General features: G+C 43.8%; 2 protein-coding genes and 1 long non-coding RNA gene across 5 annotated transcripts in view; 2 read left to right on the top strand and 1 right to left on the bottom strand.

The window, feature by feature from the left end:
- Pole2 (DNA polymerase epsilon 2, accessory subunit) overlaps positions 1-18206 on the top strand; it is a 31557-nt gene extending 13351 nt beyond the window's left edge. Inside the window, exons 6-19 of one of the 3 annotated variants that reach the window (XM_052739691.1) lie at positions 30-104; positions 4182-4265; positions 4864-4920; positions 6258-6306; positions 6907-6979; positions 8322-8494; positions 9044-9133; positions 9638-9692; positions 10550-10609; positions 10703-10780; positions 12062-12170; positions 14017-14193; positions 16747-16814; positions 17524-18206. In XM_052739691.1, coding sequence (XP_052595651.1) covers positions 30-104; positions 4182-4265; positions 4864-4920; positions 6258-6306; positions 6907-6979; positions 8322-8494; positions 9044-9133; positions 9638-9692; positions 10550-10609; positions 10703-10780; positions 12062-12170; positions 14017-14193; positions 16747-16814; positions 17524-17542 — 1167 coding nt within the window. In that variant the 3' untranslated portion in view covers positions 17543-18206. Of the gene's footprint in view, positions 1-29; positions 105-4181; positions 4266-4863; positions 4921-6257; positions 6307-6906; positions 6980-8321; positions 8495-9043; positions 9134-9637; positions 9693-10549; positions 10610-10702; positions 10781-12061; positions 12171-14016; positions 14847-16746; positions 16815-17523 lie in introns of those variants that run through there. The other 2 variants (XM_052739690.1, XM_052739692.1) reach the window with 2 other exon arrangements.
- Positions 1-20315, bottom strand: LOC128111282 (uncharacterized). The gene is made up of 3 exons (XR_008218548.1): positions 20203-20315; positions 14840-15030; positions 1-1399 (listed from the first exon to the last, which is right to left on the bottom strand). It is a non-coding gene; the product is annotated as an uncharacterized LOC128111282 (long non-coding RNA).
- Positions 18991-27987, top strand: Dnaaf2 (dynein axonemal assembly factor 2). The gene is made up of 3 exons (XM_052739689.1): positions 18991-22115; positions 24731-24874; positions 27305-27987. Exons 1-3 carry the CDS (start codon positions 20298-20300, stop codon positions 27806-27808), a joined length of 2466 nt encoding a protein of 821 aa, XP_052595649.1. The 5' UTR covers positions 18991-20297; the 3' UTR covers positions 27809-27987.
- Positions 27988-27991: the final 4 nt, after the last annotated feature.

The following is a 27991-nucleotide window of genomic DNA, read 5'->3' on the forward strand; positions in this document are numbered from 1 at the left end:
TGATTCATAAGGCTCTCTCTTTCTTACAGAGGACACACAGACATGAATTGTTTACCCCTCCGGTGATAGGCTCACACCCCGAGGAAAGCGGGAGCAAATTCCAGGTTTGAGCATTGTCTTAATTATTTAGGAGCTGTATTATAGTGATACAAGTGTAATGTTTATTGCTACTTTTTTGTACACTTATTTTGATGTGTGCTCGTGGGCTGTGGCCCACATGGAAGTCACAGGAGAACTTGCAGGAGCTGGGTCTTTGTCCCACCTTGTGTAACCTGGGCATTGAACTCAGGACATTAGACTTGGTGGCAAGTATTTTTCTCCAGTGAGCCATCCTGCCTGGCTCGCTACTTTTAATTTATTGATTTTTTTTTTTTTTTTTTTTTTTTAATTTTTGCTTGAGATAAGATCTCACTATATACCCTGGCTGGCCTGAAACTCACTATGTAGAGAGGCTGGCCCCAGATACATATACCTCTGCCTCCCATGCCTGGCTAATTCACTGAATTTTAAATGAAAATAAACTCGTGTACCTGTTAAACTGGCTTGCAGGCATGGCTACCTGACTGTTGCTGGTAAGGGCCATGCCTAATGCTGTGGGTTCTGTAGCTCTCCAGTAGAGGTTAGTTCGTCTTTGGAGCAGGCCTGGTACCAGGGAAACGTCCACATAGTCTCTGGCCTCACACCAACACTAGTCCTAAGCCTTGCGCTGGTTTTCTGATCAGCTTTTCATTACCCTTTGTGCCCTCACTCACAACACTGATCGTTGCCTACCCTTTCTTGATCACCAGACTTGTTAGACTAAAACGTGCCGTATCCATTGTAAGGAAAACGTAATGTATCAGAGGAGCATTGGCTTCAGGAGCCCCCACCCCTGGTGTACGGAAGAGACAGGGAAGAGTGAGTGTAAGAACACACAGGGGCCCTGCAGTTGTAACTTGAACGGGGGAGAGCTGGACTGTGTGCGCCTTCCGCTGTCAGAGTTTGGAGGTGATTCCCAAACAGTTCTGTCATTTTTGGTTCTGCTGTAGGCCTGGCCTGGCCACTGTCAGTCTGTCTGTCTGTAGCTCTCTCCTCCTCACCAGTGCTCGGAACCCTGCTCAGGGACAGTCCTTGCTTCTTCTGTCTGGGCCTTGCCAGTTTCCTGAGGGTCTCAGTGGATTTTGAGGAAACCTCTTGGGTGTTCATTAGATTCTTTACCTTGGTGGATCAGAATTCATTGTGCTGAGGACTCTGTTAACAGAGACTGAAACAGTAATACTGGATGAGGTTAAACTAACGTTTGAGAGTGTGGTGGTGCGGGCTGTGATCCTCGCACTTGGGTGGAGACAGGGGAGCGAGGAATCCAAGCTCATCCTCAGCTCTGTCGTGAGTTTGAAGCCGACGTGGGCTGCATGAGACTCTGTTTCAAAAAACAAAAATTAATGTTCAGTGGTGGCACACAAAGAGAAAACACTGGTAGTATTCGAAAGTTTCTGCACTTAACTGTATTACAGTATAATTTATGTCGTCTTGGAAATGGACATGATTCACATCTCCCTACCAGAGTCTGTGTGTGTTGCTGTGTTAGGTTTCTGATGTCAGCGTGCTTGTCCACGGCCCAGAAGCAATGCTTTCTCTTCTCTTTGTCAAAATACTTTTGAGACTTACATGGCTAAATAATGTGTTGCTCTTTTCAGTCTTGCTGTTCAGTTCTGTGTCTGTGATCGTTTGTTTCCTATTTAAGCAACACTTAAGAGCAAGCAGAAACCCAAATAGACTATCTATAGAATCTGAGTGGAAATTTCCTTTTATAAACTACAAAAATAGTGTGTTTCATACGTATTTGGAGGGCTGGGGGCGGAGCTGAGTGATAGAGCGCTTGCCTAGCATATCTAAAGCCCTGGGTTTGATTCTAAAAACAACAGTATTTTATCATGTCTTTGTACTGTGTTGCTTCACATTGATATTTTTTAAATGTAATTCCAGTCCTCCTATCACATGGCATATTAGTTACATAGAGCCTATGCATCCTCCTATATATTTAATCATTCCTAGATAACTTACAATTTGTAATACAATGGAAATGCTATATAAGTTTTTGGTTAGAAGATAATGACAAGAATAAGAAGCTTATGTAGTTGTGGGATGTAACCCAGTGATAGAACCCTTGACAAGCCTGCATGAGGTCCTAGGTCAGATCTCTGATAGTGGTTTAAGAAAAGAAAAAAATCTGTATATGCTCAATATAGACACAACTTGTTTTCAAATATTTTTGAGCCAAAATTAGTTGAAACCACAGGGTTAGAGTCCATAGATACAGAAGGCTGAGTATATATGCTTTCCTTCATGCCTTTAATCCCAGCACTGGGAATCTGTATGAGTCTGAGGCTAGCCTGGTCAACATAGTGAGTTTCAGGCCAGCTAAGGCTACACCACCACAACAAAATGGTAACCTAATTGTTACTTCCTTAATGTTTTTCTTTTCTTCTTTTTGTTTTGAGACAAAAAAAAAAATCTGTCTGTGTAGCTCAGACATTGCTATGTGGACCAGGCTGGCCTCGAACTCACAGAGATCTACCAGTCTCTGCCTCCAGAGTGCTGGTATTAAAGGTGTGTACCACCATACCTAGCTTTGACTTTCTGATATAAAGTATTATTATCAGGTTGGGAATATAAATAACAACTTTAAGGAATACTAAATATAATTAGGATATAAATTTTGAAAAAACATTAATTTTTTGAACGACACTTTAACTTTTTTAATTTTAACGTTTTATGCCTTTGTCTATTTGCCTGCTTGTCTATGTGTACCATGTGTGTGCAATGCCCACGGTGACCAAAAGAGGGCAGCAGGTCCCCTGGCAGTCACAGGCAGTTATGAGCTGCCACATATGGGTGTTGTGAACCAAAGCCAGGTCTTCTGCAAGATCAGTAAATATTCCTAATTGCTCAGCTAGCTGTCTAGCTCCCCAGACTCATTAAGTTTTAAGTAGTACTCATCAAATAAAAAAGTGGGCCAGTGATACCTACCAATCTGCCACTGAAAAGGCAAAAGCAGAAGAGTTGAGAGTTTTAGCCTACCCTGGCGACGTAGCCGGCTATCTTGAAAAGTAAAAACAGGGCCGGCGAGATGGCCCAGGGGGTAAAGGTGTTTGTCACCACCTTGCCCAGCAGAGTTTGCTCCATGGGACCTACATGGTGGAAGGAGAAACTCCCTCAAAGTGTCCCCTGACTTCCACAGCTACCGGACACACTCTTTCTTCAGTACACAAACGTATATAACCGTGAAAAAATAATTGAAAAAATGATAAATAAGACTGTCAAGGTGGCTCAGCAGGTAAAGGCCCTTGCTGTCAAGCCTGATGGCCTGGACTAGATGCCTTAGGGTGAAGGAGGGAATGGACTCCCTCAATACTCAATATGGATGCATGTCCCTTGCCCCAGTACGAAAATTATATGGTATATGCTTGTGAGTCCAGCACTTGGGAGGCTGGGGCAGGAGGATTGCTTCCTGCCAGTTCAAGACCAGCCTGTACTATACAAGGAGTATCAGGCCAGCTAGGGCTGTATAACAACCAAACAAGCCAGGCAGTGGTGGTGCATGCCTTTAATCCTAGTACTCAGAAGGCAGAGGCAGGCTGATCTCTGAGTTCGAGGCCAGCCTGGTCTCCAGAGTGAGTTCCAGGACAGCCAGAACTACACAGAGAAACCTTGTCTCGAAAAACCAAACCAAAACAAACAACAACAAAACACAATAAAACAAAAATAATAAATATTTACTATCCACGAAGGTGCATTGTGAGGCTTTAGTCATTGGTAACCATACATTTCTTCTCCTGTGTGTGTGTGTGTGTGTGTGTGTGTGTGTGTGTGTGTGTGTGTGTGTTTGTGTTGTTTTGTTCTGTTTTAAGATTGTGTGTTTATAGCCTGGGCTGTGCTCGAACTCACTGAGGTCCAGGCTGGCCTCAGACACAGCATTCCTCCATCCTTAGGAATGAATCCCTGTATTTGATTTCTTTGGTTACATTTTTGTTCATTATACATTTGAAATTTAGCTTTTTGTAGGAGGAAACTAAACTTGCAGATTAATCTTCCTGTTGTAAAGCAGCTATATGTAGCAAACTTGTACTCGGCATTCACTTATCTGTAAGAAAATTAGAATATGCTTATAATCGTTAAGGATTTATTCTGTTTTATTTTAGCTTAAAACAATAGAAACTTTACTGGGTAGTACAAGCAAAGTTGGCGACGTGATTGTCCTTGGAATGATAACCCAGCTGAAAGAGGTAAGTGAAGACTGCCGGGCTTCCTTTTTACCTTTTTGGACTTGAGTTGGCGATGCATTGCTGTGGCAATGCATTTTCATAAAAAAAAACAAAAAACAAAAAAAACCCCGAAAACACAGGAACACATTCTTCACAGAAAGCACAGTAGCTACCCTCTTCACCTGTGTCCAGTTTTCTGTCCTTAGAGGGAAAGACTGACCAGGTGTTCAATTTGCATAGCCTCCGGGTAGCCCCCGAGTGACCTCTGCTTGAACTGACTCTGGGTTTCGGAATGAGAGAGCTGCTGACCACATCCTGGTGAGCTGGAGGTCCTGGTCATTCTCTTAGTAAAGCGTCTGGTGAGGCCGAATGGCGAGCAGCCAGGCCTTCCCTGTCACCCCGTGGTCTGCAGCTCTTGTTGCTCAGTGCCTGGGAGTCTCGGGGAAGTGGTTAGTCTGAGGCTGCCAAGAAATAAATGTAGACGTGTGGACTGGGTATTACACCTCCAGATCCATGCCTCTCTGTTGTGTCCTGTTGTCACACTTGGTGGTCCTTTAATTATCTGTAATAGGATTCATTTTTACACAAATGTGAGTCTGTTTCTTTAATTCTGTTTTAGGGGAAGTTTTTCCTGGAAGATCCCACTGGAACAGTACAGCTGGATCTTAGTAAAGCTATATCCTTAAAGAAAAAAAAATATGACTGGATTTAATGACGAATGCCTTTAATCCCAGTACTAGGGAGGCAGAGGCAGGCGGATCTCTGTGAGTTTGAGGCCAGCCTGGGATACAGAGTGAGTTCCAGGACAGCCAGGGCTGTTGCACAGAGAAACCCTGTCTTGAAAAAATAAAAAAAGATATTCTGAGCCAGGTGTGGTGGTACACGCCTTGAATCTCAGCTCTCCAGAGACAGAGGCAGGCCAGTCTCTGAGTTTAAGGTCAGCCTTGTCTACATAGTGAGCTCCAGGCCAGCCAGGGCTACATAGTGAGACCCTGTTTCAAAAAAAAAAAATTAGGGCTAAAGAGATGGCTGAACAGATAAGGGCAGCTGCTGCTATAGAATCTGGGTTCAATTCCCAGCACCCACATGGCAGGCACAACCATCTATAACTCCGGTTCCAGGGAGTCTGATGCCCTCTTCTGGTCTCCTCAGGCTACAGACATGCATGCAGGCAAAACACCCATACATATAAAACAGAACAAACTAATAAACTTTTGAAAATTTAAAAAGAGAACTCTGTTTTCGGGCTGGGAGTGTAGCTTCTTGGGAGATCACCTGCATAGCACTTACAAACATAATAAAAATCATAAGTAAATAAAATGATTAAGTTAAAGGAACTGGAGAAATTGCTTTTATATCATTCTTAAACGTGTCTCTTTGGATTTCCAGTATAACTTGTATGTGGTGGTAACACTGGAATACAGACACACTTTTAGAGACTAAAGTCTTTCTTATTGGGGAATCTGGAGGAATCCCTGAAGAAATTTGTAACATGCTAAGACTGACATATACATCATTGTGAAGTTTTCAGTTTATTATAATTTTTTAATTTAAAATTACAATTGGGGTGTGTGTGTCTGTGTGTGTGTGTGTGTGTGTGTGTGTGTGTGATGTATATCCATTGGTGTGTATGTGGACGTCACAGGACAACTTGCAGGGGTCTGGTCTCTCCTACCATGCGGGTGCTGAGTGTTGAACTCAGTCTTGCCAGTGAGTAGTGTCTTTACCTGCTGAGCCATCTTGCCCTCCTGCGGTTTATTGTTTAAAACTCTTTTCAGGGCCAGGCATGGGTGCTCACTTGTAGTCCCAGCACTTGGAAGGCTGAGTTTTAGGAGTTCTGAGGCCAGTCTGGGCTACATGTCTCAACCTTCCCCCACCACAAACAAACAAGACCTCCCGTGTAACAGCAGTACAAGCCCCTAAGAGAAATCTAAAACAACACCCCAAAGCTAGAAGTGCCCTGTCGCTCAGGCAGGTATGCTGGCCTTGAACTCTTCCTCAGCTGCTTTGTACCAGTTCCACAGTGGCCTATACACCGAGGCGTGCTTTGTCCTGGCGGAAGGTAAGCGATGCGCCCTTTTCCTGTCCTTGCTAGACAGTCAAACTGTTCCTACTTGGGGAAGACACCTTCCGATGTCATTCCAGAGGACATTCACGACGAGCATGTGACCTTGGCACGATGAGCAGGGGACTCTTGAGAAACGGGCTGTTGAAAAGGTTTCAGGGCTGAGGAAAACGTCTTGAGATTAGACATTGGAGAAAGCGGCACAGCCCGCGTGTACTGAAAACCACCCATGTGCACGCTGCGCAGTGTGCGTCGCAGTTTGTAAGACGGAAAGTCTCCTTTGGACTTTATATGGGGTCACACGCTCAATAACTTCTCATCAATGTGGCTGGTCTCTCTCTCTGACGTGTGCCATGAATCCCCTTTCACTCCACCCTAAAATATGAGTCTACTGGGATGGGATATGCTTGTTTAAGGTAGTTTTCCTTATAAAATTGGACAGTCCGTGGCTCTGTAGTTGGATATCTCAGTAAGATTGGTGACTTCTGTAGTTGAATTCATTGCTTTATGTGACGTGGATTTGCCTTTTCAAAAATGAACAGGTAAAAGTGATTTGTTACCATTTGTTTCCTTATTTATTATTTTGTATTTTTTTAGGTTGGTTTGAAGATCAAGTGTTTCATGTCAATGCCTTTGGATTCCCACCCACTGAACCCGCTAGTACCACAAGGTATTCTATGCTACAGGAATTTGTATATTCCCAATAGCGAATGTAATGTTTATCTCAGTCATTACCCAGTGTCTACACTTTGTGTTGAAATGGAAAAAGCAATGGAAACTCACGTGTCTTAGCTCTAGGAGATCTGATGCCCGCTTTTGGTCTCCACAGGTACACGCTCACATGACATGTATTCTTTCTCTCTGTCTCTGTCTCCCCCTACAGGTACACTCATGTGACATACATTTTCTCTCTCTCTCTCTCTCTCTCTCTCTCTCTCTCCCTCCCCCCCTTACACGTACACTGTGACATACATTTTCTCTCTCTCTCTCTCTCTCTCTCTCACACACACACACACACACACACAAACACACACAAATACCCAAATAAAAATTTTAAAGTGAAAATAGAGAAAAAAAATAGACTATAAAGGCATAAAAAGAAAAATGAATTTAATGAGCCTATTCTTTATGTTACGATTTATATATCTATATGAATTACCTATATAGATAATTCTCATTATTTATGGAGTCTAGTCCAAATCCCTGTCAGTGTACAGTGTGTGACTCAGTGGTGCATGAACAGTGAAACAAAATGAGTTGCCAGGCACTTGTGAAGCCGAGGTAGAGGGTAGCACTGCCTTCTTGCTTCATACAGAAGGGGTAGTACGAGAAGCTCCAGCCTGGGGCCAGCCAGGGGAGCCACTGAGGGGACTTGACTTGCTCCTGTGTCACTAAAGTGTGCTGTTACTATAACCTGTCCTAAGGAGACTTGATAGGGCATCAGTGGCAGACCTGAGAACCAGCTGTGCTCACATCTGCCTGGGGAAATGGTGGCTTTAGTGAGCTTACAGGATCATGGGTGACCTATTGAAGTCTCGCCCCAGCATGGACGATGATTCCCCGTAAGTGCATAGATGGAGTCCATTCTCCTCAGTTAACCTTACACCTCCCAAGACTGTGTAACTGGGCCAGGATGACATATAGCCATGTGCAGAGTGTCTGGACCGTCCAGTGAGGTTCTATTTACTGCCCCATCCCCTCCTGTGAAGACTGCCAGTAGGCCCAACCTTGTTGGGGGTCTCTGCGGGTAATCACAGCTGGTCTGATTAAAATGGAAATGGCTGCTGTGCTCTGAGAACAGCTTTTGAAGCGTGTATACTGGGTATCCCTTTATAGCCTGTTTTAGAATGTGTGTGTGTCCGCGCACATGCACATGTGTGTGTTTTAAATGATGTGCAGGCAACATACTTCATGTCTGGAATACCGTGTTGCACGATTGTTGTATCTGGCACATTTTTACTTTCTTGGTGAATAGACATGGTATAGGAGATAACCATGTTGTAATTATATAGGGCGTACTATGGAAATATTAATTTTTTTGGAGGGCCTTCTAATGCATCAGTGAAGACTTCTGCGAAACTGAGACAGCTGGAAGATGAGAACAAGGACGCCATGTTTGTGTTTGTGTCTGATGTTTGGTTGGACCAAGTGCAAGTGTTGGAGAAGCTTCACATAATGTTTTCCGGTACATATTATTTTTGTATTCTTTCTTGAACTGTTCTGAGGGATTATATCCTAAAACTAAATGTTTGCCGTGGTAGAGTGCATCTGTGGGCCCTGCTACATGGGAGCCAGAGGTGGGTGATTGAACCATGATTAGAGACCAGTCTGGGCAACATAGGCAATCTTGTTTTCAAAACAAAAGCTTTCACAGTTAAAGCCAGCCAAGCGTGATGACGCATGCCTTTAATCCCATCACTTGGAAAGTAGAGGCAAGTAGATCTCTGTGGATTCCAGGCCAGCTAGGGCTATATAGTGAGATCCTGTCTCAAAAATAATTAAATAAATAAAACAAAATTTTCAGCCTTGAAAAGCTATGTTCTTGCCGGGCGGTGGTGGCGCACGCCTTTAATCCCAGCACTCGGGAGGCAGAGCCAGGTGGATCTCTGTGAGTTCGAGGCCAGCCTGGGCTACCAAGTGAGTTCCAGGAGAGGCTCAAAGCTACACGGAGAAACCCTGTCTCGAAAAAACCAAAAAAAAAAAAAACCAAAAGCTATGTTCTTTTATTCTCTAGGTTATTCTCCGGCACCTCCAACCTGCTTTATTCTCTGTGGTAATTTTTCATCTGCACCATATGGAAAAAATCAAGTTCAGACTTTGAAAGGTATTGAAGATCTTGTTTATAAGAGTGCTTCTAAGCTGAGTGGTGGCGCACGCCTTTAATCCCAGCACTCAGGATGCAGAGGCAGGTGGATCTCTGTGAGTTCGAGGCCAGCCTGGTCTACAGTGCAAGTTCCAGGATAGCCAGGGCTGCACAGAGAAACCTGTCTTGAAAAACAAACAAATCATTAAGAGTGTTTCTAGCCGGGCGGTGGTGGCGCACGTCTTTAATCCCAGCACTCAGGAGGCAGAGCCAGGCGGATCTCTGTGAGTTCGAGGCCAGCCTGGGCTACCAAGTGAGTTCCAGGACAGGCGCAAAGCTACACAAAGAAACCCTGTCTCGAAAAACCAAAAAAAAAAAAAAAAAAAAAAGAGTGTTTCTATATTTATATAAATTACATTGATAAATTATATTTTAATTTTATTAAAGAACTATAGGGTTGTACTTAATCAACTGTAACTTTATGGATGTATACAAATTAAATTAAATATCTTTAAAATTTTTTAGACTCCCTAAAGTCTTTGGCAGACATAATAAGTGAATACCCAAGTATCCACCAAAGGTAAAGATCTCTGTGACTACCTTTTTTTGTTTTTAATCCAAAATAGTTTTTTTTTTAAATGAAACATGAAGTTTATTTATATCAATGATTATAAAGAAATTGCCTGTAGAAAGAGAAAAAGTTGAGAGTGTTAAAAGATCCCAGAATAAAATTCTCACATCATCATGTGTGTTAGACTGCTCTCTGGATTTATAGTGAAACCAAACTTAGAAGGCAGAGTGGCAAGTTGATCTGTAGCTTTTGGTGACACTTGTTTGGAGATGGACCTTCCGTATGATCATCACTGTCCTCATGAACCTCTGTAAAGACAAATCAGTCTGAGCCAGCAAGGTGGCTTGGTGGGTGGAGGTGCTTGCCAAGCCTCCTAACTGAGTTCAATTCCTGAGACCCATAAAAGGAGAAAACCAACTCCTACAAGATGTCCTCTGAATCCCACATGTGTGCCTTAGCAGACACAGGCTTGTACATACATATATGTGCACGTGTGTGCAAGCGTACACACATGTAAAATTATGTAAGATTCAGTCCGTCAGCCACACTAGCCACAGTTAAAGCATCCTCAGGGACTGGACCGTGCAAATGCACTTGTCACCATACTACTAATGCATAGTTTTAGATTGGAGACTTTCAGAAGTTTATTAAAATGCATAAAATTAAAAAAATTGTAGGTAGGCATAATGGCACCCGAGTACTGGGGAGACTGAGGCAAGAGGATTGCAGATTCCAGGCTACATAACAAGACATCTACTCTAAAAAACAAAAAAAGCCTGTGATTCAGTGGGAGGCAGTGACTAATTTCTGCTCCGGGGATGTCGCACGCTGTTATTTCTAACGGCTGGTGTTGGATTTTCCTGCAGTAGCCGCTTTGTGTTTGTGCCTGGTCCCGAGGACCCTGGCTTTGGTTCCATCTTACCAAGGTAATCTTCGCTCACATTTGTTTTCTATTTTTTGGCAGTCGGGAGAATGGTGTAAAATCTATAACCACCTCCCATATCACATTGTTTTTATAGGCCGCCACTTGCTGAAAGCATCACGAAGGAATTCAGACAAAGGGTCCCTTTCTCAGTTTTCACTACCAATCCTTGCAGGTAAGTAGCAGCATTTTGTGCTCAACTTCTTTCATTTCATTGAAAAAGTATTCTTCTAATTTATTTCTGAACTTTGAGTAAATCTAAAAAGAAAATTTGGTTTTGGATTCCTCAAGGTTTGAAAAATATTTTAACTATATGCAAATACTTAGCTAATAGTGAAGTTATGGTCTCTGTGCTGGCAACAGTGTTTCCAGCTTACTCCGAACCCCACACTCTCGGGTCTGGATGTCCACTGTCGTCTTTTTCTGGATGTCTGGTAGATAGACAGCTCTGATGCCCCCCGAGCTGACACCATCTCTCACCTGTACTGGGGCATCCCCATCTCATTTTGTGGTCCTTTGATTTTCCAATTGCTCAGGCCATAACCATGGAGGTTTCCCTTACACACAGTTTTTGAGGTAGCCCTATCAACTTCCAAGGTCACCTCTCACATTTATGACCCACTGGTCCTCTCTAATCTGGATTATTAGTCTCTGAACTGGCCTCTGGCTTCCACTCCTCCCTGTAGAGACCATGTCATGTTGCCCTCCTGTCTCGAAAGATGGGGTCTCTCATCCTTGCAGAGGTAGTCATGCCCACCCTGCATTTCCTCTCCCAGTTACTTCCTCACGTCAGTGTCTGCGCCCCAAGCATGCAGGGCACACTCCAGCCTTGGGTCCCATGTTTTGCCTCTTCCCCCGACTGCAGTGCCCTGCCTCCGGATGTCTTAGGTCACTGTGTCTGATGAGCCTTCCCAGCTCTAATCCCATCCTCCAGCCTTCTAAACCCTCTTCTCCCAAGTGTCATCCCTCTTCACCTGTCTCTCTTTTCCAGCCAACATCATTATCATGTCTTTAATTTCTTTGCCCTCTTCCCGCATGTAAAGTGTGTAAGACTCGTATCTTTTTCTTCTGTTCTGTTCACTAATCTTTGCATAGTGTTGGGCACCTATTAAGAACTTAGTAAAGGGCTGGGAGTGCATCTCAGTGGTAGAGTGCTTTCATGGGAAATGTAAAGGGCTTGGTTCAAACCCTAGCACTCTGCATGTGCAAGACACACACACACACACACACACACACACACACACACAGAGAGAGAGAGAGGGAGAGAGAGAGAGAGAGAGAGAGAGAGAGAGAGAACTCTAAATAATTACATTGGAGAACAGATGAGATAGACTGGTTGAATTTCTGCTGTGGTGACCATTGAGAAGTGCAGTGGGTGATGTTGATATTAAAAGACTTTTTAAAATCTTTTTTTTCCTCTGAGGAAGTCAAATATTCAACTACTGCTTTATTTCAGAATTCAGTATTGTACACAAGAAATTATTGTCTTTCGTGAAGACTTAGTGAATAAAATGTGTCGAAACTGTGTTCGTTTTCCTAGTAGCAGTTTGGATATTCCTACTCATGTAAGTAGTCTTCTTTGGTAAACTACCTTTTCTTTTGTATTTATTTATTTTATTAAATTGTGTATATGGATTTTTACCTGCATGTATGTACGTGTGCCATGGTTGTGCCTGATGCCTATGGAGGCAGCATTGGATTCCTTGGGACTGGAGTTAGAGAGGGTTGTGAGCCCCCATGTGGGTGCTGGGAATCGAACCCTGGTCCTGTACAAGAGCCACAGTGCTCTTAACCACTGAGTCAGTACTCCAGTCCTTGGTTTTGTTTTAAAAGATTTATTTTTTAGTTTTGTCATTTCTGTGTGTGTATCTTTGTGAGCATAGTATGCACATGTATGTGCACATTTTGGAAGCCAGAAGAGGGCATTGGGTCCCTTGGAGCTGAGTTACAGGTGTTGGCAAGCAGTCTGACATGGGTGCTGGGATCTGAACTCGGGTGCTCATGACTGCTTAACCACTGAGCCATCTCTTCAGCTCTTGTGGGCTTTTGTTTTTGTTTGTTTGTTTGTTTTTCAAGACAGTTTCTCTTCTGGCTGTCCTGGAACTCACTCTGTAGACCAGGCTGACCTCGAACTCAGAGATCCGCCTGCCTCTGCCTCCTGAGGGCTGGGGTTAAAGGCGTGCACCACCACCGCCTGGCTTTGATTGAACTCTTTTAAATACTGTGCTTTATGAACTTGGATAAGCTCCTGTGCGCTTGTGTTTTGCTGTTCCTTGTGGAACGTAGTAGTGGAGTTCTGTTCTTATGTCGGGGTTGTGGCTTTCTGTTGAAGAACCTAGAGACAGATGGAAGGCCAGAGCAAGCAGGGGCTTTGTTTGAAGCTTCTCGGTTTCCCTGAAAATTCTTAGATTTACTTCATAATATGTGTATTATTTTTATAAGATGTTCATATTTCTCACGTTTATTACATATTTCATATGGTGTGTCCACATCAGGAGGACATGCAGTGTTTATCTTGTAAATTCCAAGTTCTCAAACATACAGTTGTCATTGAGAGGTATGAAGTAAATCACTTTGTTTTGTTACAAATTTCTTTTTCTTTTTAAAGGTGTAGCCCGGGTTGACTGGCTACTGACTCCTAACTTACACTATGAAGCTGTAATTTTTACTTTTACTCTTGTGTGTATATGGTGTGGGTGGCACACATGTGGAAGCCAGAGAGCAGCAGCTTTGTGAAGTCCGTTCTCTTTCCACCTTTCCATGGGGAGTGGACCCAACTCACCAGGCTTGCATTGTGGGTGTCAAGCGCTGTACCCACTGAGCAATTCTACCAGCCCTGCGAAATTGTTGTAGTTGTGATTTTTTTTTTTTAAGAGATGGGTCTTACTGAGTTACCCAGGCTGGCCTAAACTCATAGGCCCCAATAATCCTCTTAGCCATCTCTGTAGCTGGGACAACAGGCATGCACTATCATGTCCAGCAATATCAAATATTATTAATTATTATTATTTTAGATTTCTTTTTTTTTTTTTTTTTTTGAGACAAGGTCTCTCGCTGTAGCCTCAAATTCATGGCAATACACAGCCTTCTAATTGGTGGGAGTACAGATTACCACACTCCCTTTTTTTTTTTTTTTAGTGAGTTGAAGTAGTAAATGACTTTATTATATGTATGGTTGATTCAAAGAGAGGGTCAGTGTTATGATAAATGATATTAAATGAAAACTTAGGTTGTTTTCCCCTAGAACATGTGATAATTTCATTCTAAGAGCAATGTTTCTTCATGTTCTGTGATTCAAGGCTTGTTTTATAGATATCCCAAGTCTTCATGGAAATCAGTCCTTCATTTAAAACTACTTGTTCAACAGTTTCACTGATGAGCTGTTTTGCTTTGTTTTGTGTTCTTTTGTAGTTTGTAAAGACTGTCTTATCTCAGGGACATCTGACTCCTCTGCCTCTTTATGTCTGCCCCGTCCACTGGGCATATGATTATACTTTGAGAGTGTACCCTGTGCCCGATCTGCTGGTCATTGCAGACAAGTATGATCCGTTCACCGTGACCAACACTGAGTGCCTCTGCATAAACCCTGTAAGGATGCCGTGGATGGGCAAGAGTATAGCACATTTTTCTTTCTCTTCTCTAATTTTACAATTATCTCATGTGTCGTGTGTGTGTGTGGTAGCGTGTATGCCATGGTGAGAGTCAGTTCTCTCCTTCCACCATGTGGGAACCAAAGATGGAACTAAGGCTATCGGGCTCAGCAGCAAGTACCTTACCTGTTAAGTCACTTTGCACCCTAGAGCACATTTCTGTGACTTTATATAGAGAATAAAAATCATCACTGTGATTAAATACATAGTTAGTCAAGCGCTGATATAATTTGGTATACATAGAAGATTCCTAAACTCTTGGTATGTGATGTAACTATAATGTATTGTAGGGTTTTTTGTTGTTGTTGTTGTTTTGAGACGTTTCGAGAGGTTTCTCTGTGTAGCCCTGGATGTCCTAGAATTCATTCTGTAGATCAGACTGGCCTCGAACTAAGAGATCCACCTGCCTCTACCTCCCAAGTGCTGGGACTAAAGCCGTGTGCCTCCATCACCTGGCTAGATTTTTTAAATAATAAGCAGACCAAAATATACAAATGAATATTTTTCCTTTCAATGTAGCAAAGTCACACACTGTGCAGTTGCTCTTTGGGAACTGCTTTCAGATCCTGGAGCCATTTCCTTACCTTATTGATGCTTCTCCTTTGAGAATTGTGGCTTGTAGAAACTGTCCAAATGTCCAGAGTCCAAGCCCGATGAATGAAATTTCATTATGGTGCACTTGATTATTTAATTTTTCTATGATTATTTAATTTTTGAAACGACTCTGGAATGTTCAAGGTGCTTCAGTATCTGAAGATATGATTGACTTTAGGACCTGGAAAATATATACCACAAATAATCACATAACCATCGTTTATATCAAACAGAACATTGTCTTTGCTAGTTGTGTGTTTGCTTTGTTTTGATTTGAGGGAGGGTGTCATTGTGTAGCCCTGGAACTCTGCGTAGACAAGGCTGTCCTTAAACCCCGAGACCTAGCTGCCTCTGCTTACTGAGTGCTGGGATTAAAGGTGTGCTCTACCACACCGGGCCACCTTGTGATTTTTAGTCTGCATGCTGATTCTTCTGAATTTTAAATCTTAATACCTTTTGTTTCATCTGGCTGCCTTTGTCAAGTGTGCATTTGTGTGGCTTTCTCTGTCTGCACAGGGCTCAGCATCAGCCTTGGCACATTTGCTTCTTGGACCAAGAAATTAATTCTTGATTGTAGGGGCTTTCATGCGCACTGTAGGAAGCTCGGCTGCATGCTTGCATCCTCACTGGGTGTCGCTTACATCTTTCACTCGTGACAATCATAAGTATCCCTAGATGTCTCTGAATGTCTCTTAAGGGACGAGAATCCCTGGTTGAGAATCATTCTCCAAGGATCAGCATACTTGGCTTCGGTGCATGAAGTTTGTGGTCTGGTTTCCACGGTCTTTTTTTTTTTTTTTAAGGTTTATTTTAAACCTAAAAAAATGCACCGTGTGTGACTGGTGACTAAGGATGTCAAAACAGGGCATTGGATTCTCTAGAACTGGAGTTATGGATGATTGTGAGCTGCCATGTGGTTGCTGGGAATTGAACCTGGTTCCTCTGCAAGAGCACCTAGTGCTCTTAACAGCTGGGCTATCTCTCCAGCCCCTCAGTCTTCATTACATTCAGATATCACAATGAGACTATTTCCTCATTGGATATTCTCTTTAGATATTTGTTATATTGTCAGACATTTTCTTAGTTGACGCATTCTCTCTTTTTTTAACCTTATTCATACATTTTGGTCAGGTTCAAAACTTGATATTTTGATAATGCTTCATTACTTTTTTCTTTCTTAAAAAAAGATGATCTTATTATTTTTTAAGTTATATGTATGTGTCTGTGTGTGGCTATGCCCATATGTATGCAGGTGCCCAGAGACTAGGGGTGTTGGATGCTTCTGAAGCGGGAGTGATGGTGAGCCCCCTGAAGTGGGTGCTGGGAACTGAACTTGGATCCTCTCAAAGAGAAGTATATGTGTTTAACTGCTGGGCCGTCTTTCCAGCCCCATTTTTTCTTTTATCTCTTCTTGGTACTTACTTACAGTACTGAGTGCTTGCTGTAGGACAAGCATTGAATCAGGGCTTCAGACAGACTGAAAAGCTCTAGGCTCTGAGGTAACATTAGGTCTTCATCATAGACAGTCACTTGTAATTCGTGCTCAGTGGTGCTGGGGGCACACTGGGATCCTGTCAACCTGGCATTGGGGGAAAGGCAGGGAAGACTCCTTGAACACAATGTCTGTCTTCTATGCATGTTTAATATTTTACAGTACTACTTGTTTCCACACTGAGTGGAGCCATGCCAAAGCATTTCCAGTGACATTTGTTGGAATAAAACTGGTCAACTTAGAAGATTACTAGACTGTGACATTTTATAGTAACCTCTAAAAAAAAAACTGCTAACATTTTGTAGTCACATCTTGTAATTTTAAATCATGACTAAGAAATGTGATTCTAAAAATAGGGATTATTTTTTACAAGTCCAATACTCACGGACATTTTTGTCTCTAAAGGGCTCTTTTCCAAGAAGTGGATTTGCATTCAAAGTTTTTTACCCTTCCAGTAAGACAGTGGAAGACAGGTGAGCATGGCCTTCTCTTGCTTTTTTATTCTGAAAGTCACACTTGATAGGTATGCTTAGATTTTCCTTGTATGTCTGCAGTGACTTCCTGGGAATGCTTTAGACTGAAAGCAGTCATGCTAAGTGCTTGGTTGGTTTCTGTTGATAAGAACTTTTTCGGTGGCTTCTCAGGCTGGCTTTGGAGGTGGGCTAGTTCTCACGTAGGTTGACACCTGAGGATGCTTCCTGTTCTTCCCTTGTGGCTGTTTCTCAAAGCGTAGGCAGAGCAAACTGGCAGCAAAGTAGAGAGACCCTAGATGTGTAGTGATGGGGTTCAAAGGTCTTCGAAAAGTACAACTGACCACTTGGTGAGCATGGTAGCAGAAGAGGGCACCAGATCTCCCGGATCTGGAGTTACACGAAGTTGTGATTGCCTGATGTGGGTGCTGGGAACTGAACTCGGGTCCTCTGTAAGAGCATTCTTAGCTGGCTTAGAACTGTGTGGCCCAGTTGTTTTTTTTTTGTTGTTGTTGTTGTTGTTTTTTTTAATTAGACTACCTTTATAAAGATGTATCCTTTTAGGAGAACAAGTTGGATGTGAGACATATTTTTAGTGTTTCCTCTTGAATTATGAGTATGCATGTATTTGGATGTGTCTTTAAACATAACTACAACTAAGTATTAAGAAATGAGTGATAATGCTTAATTCTATTTTATTTTTCTATTTCAGCAAACTTCAGGGCTTTTGAGATTCATGAGAATAAATGAAATGAATTTTCTTATTTTTATCTTGTGTAATTTGTATATTAAATTGTAATAAAGTTATGGTAAACCTTAGAATGTTCTGCACAAATTGTATTTTATGAAAATTTAATGTTATGTTACACTTCAGAAAATTTTATAGAAAAATGTTTTCTCTGCAGTCTCAAAAACCTGCAGGTATGTTTAAAATGTAATGCAACGACATATTTACACTTGTTTCACTATTTCCATGCTAGTCACAATCCAGTCCATTTTAAAAGTAAGTTTTTAAAATTTTGTGAATCGGGTTGGAGAGATGGCTCAGAGGTTAAGAGCACTGACTGCTCTTCCAGAGGTCCTGGGTTCAATTCCTAGCAACCACATGGTGGCTCACAACCATCTGTAATGAGATCTGGTGCCCTCTTCTGGTGTGCAGGGACACATGCAGCCAGAACACTGTATACATAATAAATAAATAAATCCATATACACACACACACACTCTAAGGGGCTCAGTAGAGAAGATTGCATTTTGCCCTTCTAGAGGACCCAAGTTCAGTTCCCAGCACCTCCAGTGGGTGGCTTACAACCACTACAGTACAGGACTAGGGGATATAACTGACTCATCTAGCCTTGGTGCGCACCTGCACTCCCGTGCACATACATACACGATTAAAAAAAAAAATCTTTAAAATGTATGTGTGTGTGTACAAACACATCTAGTTTTTGTTGGACGTATATCTCAAAATGGAATTTTTTCATCATACACATTATGTTCAATAGTAATTTCCCCAAGTGATTGTTCCAACATATTTTCTCAACATGAGAGAGTGCCAGTGGTTTTGCCGTTAGAGCACAGTGATTTTTTTCCCTAGTGATTTAACATTAACTTATCAGTCTGTCAAGATGGCTTGGTGAGTAGAAGCATTTGCTGTGTGCAAGCCTGGCCACCTGAGTTGGATCCCCGGTACCCACAGTGGAAGAAGAGACACACTCCCAAAAGTTGTCTTCTGACCTACACACGTGTGCATCAAATGCGTGCACATAGACAACAATAGAGCAAATTTCAAAAAGAGCATTAACTTACCTACGTAGTAGGTAGAGTAAGCAATAAACATCTGATCAGGACTGATCTGATGACAGATGCCATTTCAAGCTATGAGCTTGGTGTGTATAGGGAAGCTGGCAGGTGAGAGGCAAGGAAAGGAGGAAAGGACAGACCTTTGAGTGCTCAAGTCAAGAGGAAAATGCATTCCAAGCCAGGCTTACAGCTGCTGGGAGATCAAGGAACAGGTGAGGCAAAGGACAGCAGTCCAGAGTTCCATTATCAGCCATTCCAGGCCTCAAATGGAGACATCACGTGGACAGTTGGATAAGTTGGGAGTTTAGAACTTGAAACAGGAGTTGGTTATTTGTGAGTTTATTTATTTATTTGTTTATTTTGAGGCAGGGTTTCTCTGTGTCGTCCTGGCTGCACTGTCCTAGAACTCCATCTATAAGACCAGGCTGGCCATGAACTCAGAGATCCGCCTGCCTCTGCCTCCCAAGTGCTGGCATTAAAGGTGTGCGCCATCATGCCCAGCTGAGTACGTACGATATTTATATATTGTGAAAGAGATGACGTAATGGAGACGAGGTGCTATCCCAGTCTTGGGACATTCTACTGAAAATGTAACAGAGGAAGGTGTGTGCAAAAGCGACCGAGAGAACAGATGGAAGGCTCGGGATGCAGCTCGGTGGAAGAGTGCTTGTCTTGTAGGTGCCAGGCCCTGGGTTTGGTCCTGGGATGCTCTTCCTCTCCACACAAAAAAGGATGAGTTAAGAGAAAAACCTGGAAAAGGTCTTGTGGTTGCAGTAATGCCAATGTAAACTGTGCTAAACACTGCACACATACAGCTGATCCAGGACTGGCCAGCTATCAATTCATAACCTCACTCTGGACCTGGGGGTGTGGCTCAGGCGTAGAGCTCATGCTACAAGTGAGGTCCTGGGTCCGGCCCCTATAAAGTCTGGCGGCATAAAATTCCATTGTATTAGTACCACACCTGCTGCATTAATTCCTTGTGGAGCTTATAGTCTTTCTTTTAGAATCACACTGTTAGGAACTACTGAGTCAATCTAAGGATATGTGGTTTTCAAAAGACGTGCAGTTTTAATTCTATTCTCAACCCAAGGAAACCGATCGGGACAAAGTCTGATTTTGCTAAGTGATTTATGGGACCTTTTACATTATGAAAAGTGAGTAACTTCCCCTTGTTTACTGGGCTTTGGGATTTTTTAGTCCATCTTTTGCCCCCAAGAGTTTTTATGGGACAATTATAAGGTAGGATACCTGAAAACAGAACAAAAATTAGGGCTTAAATGTCGGTTTCACAAAGTGAAAAGGGCCAGATAAAAGTTACGTTTGTGAATTGTAGCCTTGGCTAGGAAACTTCTCATTTGTCTGTGAAAGTGAACAGTTAATAAGACAAAGTGCTGGAAATGAGGACAGTTATGACGATAGACTGCAAAGTACGTGTATCCTGGAACAGAAGTCTCAAGCCTGTAGCAGGCAGAGTGGCTGCTTGGTGTGAACAGCCTATTTCTAGCATTTCCACGAGATCGCTGCCCCGCCTCCACGGTGTTACTATGGCAACAAAGCACGCGCTGCCCAGCTGTCCAACGGTTACCTTCCTCGGCTGGTCACTTCTGCTTGTTCCCAGAGCGCATCCTAGGTTCGGGCTGATCCTTCACCGGGCTCTGGTGAGGGGCCGAGTGGGGCACCATGGCCAAGACGGCGGCCTCCTCAGCGCTGGAGGACCTGGATCTGAGCGGAGAGGAGGTGCAGCGGCTCACCTCCGCCTTTCAGGACCCAGAGTTCCGCCGAATGTTCTCCGAGTACGCCTCGGAGATCACGGACCCTGAGAACCGGAGGCGCTACGAGGAGGAGATCACAGCGCTGGAGCGGGAGCGCGGGGTGGAGGTGCGGTTCGTGCACCCGGAGCCGGGCCACGTGCTGCGTACCAGCCTGGACGGGGAGCACCGCTGCTTCGTGAACGTGTGCAGCAACTCGCTGGTAGGCTCGCCCAGCCGCCGGCCGGGCGCGGGGCGCGGCGGCACGGCAGCTGGCAGCCACTGGTCCCTGCCCTACAGCCTGGCGCCCGGCCGCAAGTATGCGGGGCGCAGCGGCTCCCGCTACACCGTCTACGACGTGGTCTTCCACCCCGACGCGCTAGCGCTGGCCCGGAGCCACGAGCGATTCCGCGAAATGCTGGACGCCACGGCCCTGGAGGCGGTGGAGCAGCAGTTCGGCGTCAGGCTGGACCGCAGGAACGCCAAGATCCTCAAGATCAAGTACAAGGGGGTGCCCGAGGCCGCGGTGCTGCGCACTCCCCTTCCCGGGGGCGTCCCTGCCCGGCCCGAGGGGGAGCCGCCGGGGCTTTTCCCGGACCTGTCATACCCGTACCGCTACCCCGCGGCGGCGGAGAGCACGGCTCGCACGCCGGCGCCCCCGGCTGCCCAGGCCGAGCCGCGGCCGGAGCCCACCGAGCCCACCGAGCCCCGCTGCACCGTGGTGCAGCGCCACCACGTGGACCTCCAGGATTACCGCTGCTCGCGCGACGCCGCCCCGAGCCCCGTGCCGCACGAGCTGGTGGTCACCATCGAGCTGCCGCTGCTGCGCTCGGCCGAGAAGGCGGAGCTGGAGGTGAAGGGGAAGCTGCTGTGCCTGGACTCCAGGAGCCCCGACTACCGCCTGCGGCTCTCGCTGCCCTACCCGGTGGACGACGGCCGCGGCAAGGCGCAGTTCAACAAGGCGCGGCGACAGCTGGTCGTCACGCTGCCCGTGGCGCTGTCGATCGCGCGCCGGGACCTCGCCGCCGCGACGCCGGAAGAGTCCGCGGCCGGGACCGGAACTGACGGCTCACCCCGCGCTTCCGAGGGCCAGCTGGCTGCGGCGCGGGAAGAGACGGCGGAGGCGACCCGAGCTGACCTCGGGGACGGGAGCGGAGCGGGAGCCCCGGGCTTGGGGGCTGCAGACGCTGAAGGGGAGCTCGTTCCCGAGCCGGAGCCGGACTTCGGTGGGGACTCGGTGGCGTCCCTAGGCCTCGGGGAAGAGCCTCCTCCTGGGGACCGAAGCCTCCCTTGCACTGCGTTCCCGGGCGGCGACACCGAGTCCCCCGCGGCAAGACCGGGACTGTGCGGAGACCTCAGTGCCCAGACGTGTGAGGAGCAGGAGGGGACCGGCCACGACGCCTCGGGCTCAGCCATGGGTGGCCCCGGGACCGAGAGCATCGAACCAGTGTGCCCTCCTTTGCGCTGTAATCAGGACGAAGACTCCTTGACTTTGCTCATTCAGGTGCCTCGGATTCAGCCGCAAAGTCTTCACGGGGACCTGAGCCCCCTCCGCTACAAATTGTGCTTCTCCGCACAGGACTCAGGTTACTCCTTCACTTTGCAGTTTGCTCCGGAGAATAAGTTGAGTACCAAAGAACCCGAGATTAGCATTTCTTTAAACAATGCGGTGATAGTACTGGCAAAATCTCCAGAGAGCCGCGGACATTGGCGAGAATGGTATTGTGGCTTGAACAGTGAGTCTTTGGAGGTAACCGTTTTCACTATTTGAAATACTCCATCTTACTTTAAAAGTGTTTTGTTACAGGCACCTAACCAAATGTTTTCTCTATTCATATTATGAAAGATAGTGCGTGGTAAGTGCGTTCTCAAAGCGAAGTTTGTACATATCCGAAGGATGCACTTCATGTCTTCAGGGTTGTCCGTAATGCAGCCGTTTCCTTAGGGTCCACCGACTGACTTGAAGAGACTGGATTTTAATGATGTCCTAGATTTCTGGTATTGTATGCAAAAAATTGAGGGTACTGTCTCTCCTGAAAATGGTTATAATTCAAGTCGTTCTTAAAAGTATTTATGTCAAAAAAAAAGCACTCTAAAGTGGTCATATTTTAACTTGGGAAATCACTTTCTTCCGATTCTAGAAATCTGTGCAGGTAATGATAAAATACTTCCGGGGAGGAAATAATTTACGTCCTATGCTGGGGTTGGAGATTAAACTCAATGGTAGAGCACTCGCCTATCTTACCCCAAGGCCTTAGTCTCCTTTCCCACATCCCATTTGGCCCTATGAAGCTGTTTAATTTCAGCGAGGTTGCCCTCTGGTGGGTGCTGTAAATTACACAGAAAATGTCTCTCCGTTTGTTTTAGACCATTTGATAAAGTGTGCGTCTAGGTACATAGCCCTTGCTGTCTTGCAACTATGTATACCAGGCTGGCCTTGAACACACAGATCGACTTGCTTTTGCCTCCAAAATGCTGGGATTAAAGGTCTGTGTCGCCGGGCGGAGGTGTCGCACGCCTTTAATCCCAGCACTCAGGAGGCAGAAGCAGGCTGGTCTACAGAGTGAGTTCCAGGACAGGCTTCAAAACTACAGAGAAACCCTGTCTCCAAAAAACAAAAAAAACAATGAATGAATGAATGAATGAATGAATGAATAAATAAATAAATAAAATAAAGGCCTGTGTCACCATGCCCAGCTACAGTTGCTTTTTTTTTCTTTTGTGTTTTTGTTTTTGTTTTTTGGGGGTTTTTTTTGGTTTTTTTTTTTCGAGACAGGGTTTCTCTTTGTAGCTTTGTGCCTTTCCTGGAACTCACTTGGTATCCCAGGCTGGCCTTGGAACTCACAGAGATCCGCTTGCCTCTGCCTCCTGAGTGCTGGGATTAAAGACTTACGCCACCACTGCCCGGCTGTTTTTGTTCTTTTGAGACAGGGTTTCTCTAAGTAACCCTGGTTGTCCTGGAACTCGCTCTGTAGATCAGACTGGCCTCAAACTCAGAAACACACCTGCCTCTGCCTCAAGAGCGCTAGGATTAAAGGCATGCACCATCACCTGACTTAGAAATGCTTTTAATGGGGTGCTTCAATAATAATATACAGACTGTAAGAGTCTGGATCTTCAAGTAGTAGAAAGGCAAATTGTTCTAAATGTAAAATTCTTCTAATTCATTGGTTCACTTGCAAAATCAAATACTGTTTGTAATATAATCAAAGAATTTGAAACTTATCTCTGATTTTGTCCCCTCTTTGGACCACCTAATAATCTTTACTTTGTAATTACAATATTTACCTATATAAAAGCACTGAAGAGGATAATCTTATTTGAGCTAACAGTAAACTGATCTTATGAATTAAATACTTTTAAATATGAAAAGCCTGCACCCATGTTTTCAAGTGTGTCTGTCCTTTCTTCCTCGGAGACGTGTCTCTCTGTAGCCTTGGCTGTCCTGGAACTCACAGAGATCCACTGGCTTCTGCTACTGATCACTAGGAATAAAGGTGTGCGATGCTATGCCCAGCACTGAGTTTCTTAGTTTTTCATAATCCTTGTTCTTAAAGTTAGTATTAAAATAGCTTCGTTAAATCCTGACATTGCTTCAAAAAAAATAAATAGAATGTACTTCTTTTAAATAAAATATTGTAATTGGCTCTTAAGTGGCCAACAAATTTTTCTGTATTTTGTCTGAGACATGGGGTCTGAGGTGGCCTAAAGTAGCCTTGAACTCCTGTGTAGCTGAAAGTGACCCTGAACTTGTGATCTTCCTGCCTCTACTTCCCAAGTGCTGGAAAGACAGTTTTGTGCCACTACATCCAGTTTGCATAGTTAAGAATTTAAAAGACACATTCTGTATATTTCTTAGCTGGTTCATTAGGAATTATCAGAAGATGGAACTGTAATAGCTAGGATTGCATTTACAGCCTTGAAGTGAATATTCCTAAGAAATACCAGGGCACCAGGTATGGTGATGTGTGCATAATCCTAGCACTTAGGAGGTGGAGACAGGAGGATCAGAAGTTCAAGGTCACCTGCAGGTACACAGAGGCCAGCCTGGGCTACCGCAGACACTATATATTTGGGAAAAATAAAAGAAATACTATTCGTAAGTAAGATCATCTTGTAGGGAAAAGCACACCTCTACTTTAGTAAACTTAGAAAATCATCAAGACTTCCTTTTATCCTTCTCTTTTTAGGTGGACCTCATGAGTAGATGTTTTCATATTAATTATATTCTGGACCACACTAGAGTTCCTCTTTTTAAGATAGCACTCACTGTTGGTGAGATAAACATTTTAAAAACTGTAACATTGAACTATGTAAGACCTTTACGGTGACCTGTAAGGATATTTTTTTCTCTTTCTACTGTAGGAAAGATTGTTTCTTGATGAGGAAAATGTTAATGAGTTTCTTGAAGAGGTCCTGCGCTCCCCACAGACGCAGGCGAGGTCCCTAGCCCCACCGTTGATTGAAGTTGTTCGGGTTGCTGATGAGAAGATTCAGATTCATGCAAAGGTAATATTTTGGTGGGGTTTAAAGGAGAGTAACTAACAGCTTATGTGAAGTGACCATTGGCCGAATGACTTCAAGTCTTGAATTTTTTTTTTTCCCGAGACAGGCTTTCTCTGTGTAACAGCCCTGGCTGTCCTAGAACTTGCTTTGTGGACCAGGCTGTCCTCAAACTCCCAGAGATCCACCTGCCTCTGCCTTCTGAGTGCTGAGATTAAAGGTGTGAGCCACCATGCCCAGCTGATAGTAAAACTTTTGTCTGCTTCTTTACTGTGTGATAAAAACGCCACTCTTTATTTTCATTTTATTTAAAAAAAAATTCATTTTACTATAATTAACCATCAAGGGATAAAAATCAGATAAATTTAATGTTCTACTAAACAGTAGTTGAGCTTGCAAGGGAACCTTGGATTCAGAATTTTACGTTTAGACAAATTTAGCAATTTGTCTTGCTGTTATTTGAAATCCAAAATCTTTTCTTTTTAGAGATTTATTTATTTGTATTTTATATGAATTGCTGTTTTGCTTGCATGTGTCTGTATGAGGGTGCTGGGAATTGAACCCTGGTCCTCTAGAAGAGCAACCAGTGCTCTTAACTACCAAGCTACTCTCCAGCCCCACAGAATCTTTTATTCTGGATAATATTTATAGAAGCACCATATCAAAAGCATTTTAAGGCTCACACATCTCAAAGAGACACTCATCATGGCCTCACTGCTAAAAAATACACCAAAGACAGTTTATTATAACAATTTAGCTTGTTAGTTTGTTAGCTCATCCAAGTAAAATATTTATATGGGAGCAACTTCTGTATATGCACTGTGTCATACACGTGGGCACACAAACAGTAAAAATTTTTATCTTGTGTGTATGAGTGTTTTTGTTGCATGTGTGTCTGTGTGCCACGTGTGTGCCTGGTGGCCATGGAGGTCAGAAGACAACATCAGATCCCTTGGAAGTAGAATTATAGACAGTCATGAACTGCCATGTGAGTGCTAGGAATCAAACCCATGTCTTCCAGAAAAGCAGCCACTGTGCCTGCTCTCCATCCCCTAAATGAAACATTTTAAAATCTGATTTCTTAGAAGGACAATGCTTTTTAATTCCATAATATTCCTCCAATTATACATACATATTTAGGAAGTTTGAGATTTTTGTAGAAAAAGTATTTTTTGACTCTCAAATCATAAAAATTACACTGTAGAACTTACTCATTGTTGTTTTTAGCTGAACCTTAAGTTTGGTTATGCTTATGGTCTTCAACATTGGACAAAAGCAACTTAGGAATAGCATTCCTGACTAAGAAAAGTCAAGAAATTCAACAATGCTGTTGTAGTAATGACTTAAAGACATTTGTAGGCCATTTTTAAAAGGTTGATCCTTTTATTGTGAAGAAGATGAAGAATAATGGAAAGAATTTTTTAAGAAAACCTCCCCCACCCCAAGGCAAAAAAAATTCTCTGTGTAGCACTGACTGTCCTGGAACTTTGTAGACCAGCTGGCCTCAAACTCGGAGATCTGCCTGCTTCTGCCTAACAAGTGCTGGGATTAAAGGCCTGAAATTTAGCCGGCAGCACTGGTGGCACAGGCCTTTAATCCCAGCATTCAGGAGGCAGAGGCCTATCTACTCAGTGAGTTCCAGGACAGCCAGGGATGTGTAGAGAAACCTTGTCTCAATTAAAAAAAAAAAGGAAAGGAAACCTGAGTATAAAGGTTTTATGTGTATGCATGAGTGTTTTGTCTGCATGTATCTTGCTGTATGTGTATGTGGTACCTGCCAAGCCAGAGGCAAGCACCCTACCTGCCATAGGAGTGCTGGGAACTGAACCTGGTCTTCCCAGCAGGAGCTCCTAACTGCTGAGCCATCTCCCCAGCCACAATTGAAAGAATTTAATCAGAAAATTAAAGCCACCAGTCATTGTGGCTTAATCCCAGCACTCGGGAGGCAGAAGCAGGCAGAGCTCTTGAGTTCCAGGCTAGACGGTCTAAAAAAATGAATAGAAAAGGAAAATTGAAGCTAGTTGGTAGTTAAGGTGGCTCATTAGGTGCAGGTGCTTTCTGTATAAACCTGGTGAACTGAACTTGAAACCCTGTAGGTGAAAGGGGAAAACTACCTCCAGAAAACTGTCCTCCACCTCTGAGCACCCCCATCGTACACCCTCCCTGCCACACACACACACACACACACACACACACACACACACACACACACACACAAAGGCACTCACTGCCAAGCCTGATGAGTTTGATCCTAGTACCTACATCATAGAAGGCGAGAACCAACTTTTACAAGCTGCTCTCTGACCTGTCTGTATGTGCTGTATCATGCATGAACACACATACACACAAAAAAAATTTTTTTAATATTTTCAGAGTATTATGATTCAATTTCTGTTACTTCAAAGAATTTCTGATTTGCTCTTTCTCTTGATACAGTTGCAAGAATGTAGTGATCCTGATGGGCTTCAAGGGAAGGAAAAAGGAGTCAGTGAAGGATGTCCTCCAAGTGAAAAAGAAAACACAGAACATTTTCCCACCTCTATGACGGATTCCGATTCATCTGTAGCAGCTGAAGCAAAAACAAAGACTTGTGGCACAGCTGTGGGCCTTCAACACATCTGTCCTGATGTTCCTCACATGCTGTCTGGAGAAGCTCAGCAGCCAGAGGCAAAAATGAATCCTGAGTTTATAAAAGAAAACAGTGCTACCTACTCAGCCGAGGAAAAGGAAAATAAAAAAGAGCCAGTCGTAACTAAGAAAAAAGAATTAGATGGAGATCACCTGTCTCCATCACTGAACAAAACTGGAGTTCAAAACATACTTGATCTTGACAGCATAAAAGAAACCAATATGCAGGATGGTACTGTGCAGATCATTAAGGACCACACGACTCACTGCGAATTCAGTTTTCAGAACTCTTTGCTATATGATTTGGATTAATTGTATATAATTTTGAAATTTAAATGCTGAGTAAAAAAAATTTGGGACCTAAAATAGCTTCTTTGTGTTTTTAACTATAAAACAGGCAGAGGCAGGTGTATCTCTGTGAGTTCAAGGCCAACGTGGTCTATAGAGTGAGTTACAGGACAGCCACAGCTACACAGTGAAACCCTGTCTCAAAAA

The sequence above is a fragment of the Peromyscus californicus genome, unplaced genomic scaffold, assembly GCF_007827085.1.
Source record: "Peromyscus californicus insignis strain IS unplaced genomic scaffold, ASM782708v3 Scaffold_15__1_contigs__length_86483966, whole genome shotgun sequence".
Lineage (NCBI taxonomy): Eukaryota > Metazoa > Chordata > Mammalia > Rodentia > Cricetidae > Peromyscus > Peromyscus californicus.

Bases quoted from the DNA above. Each gene is read 5' to 3' on its own strand.
- Dnaaf2 (XM_052739689.1), top strand. From the start codon at position 20,298: ATGGCCAAGACGGCGGCCTCCTCAGCGCTGGAGGACCTGGATCTGAGC. The intron at 22,116-24,730 runs GTAACCGTTTTC...TTTCTACTGTAG, and splicing joins TGAACAGTGAGTCTTTGGAG to GAAAGATTGTTTCTTGATGA. The intron at 24,875-27,304 runs GTAATATTTTGG...CTCTTGATACAG, and splicing joins AGATTCAGATTCATGCAAAG to TTGCAAGAATGTAGTGATCC.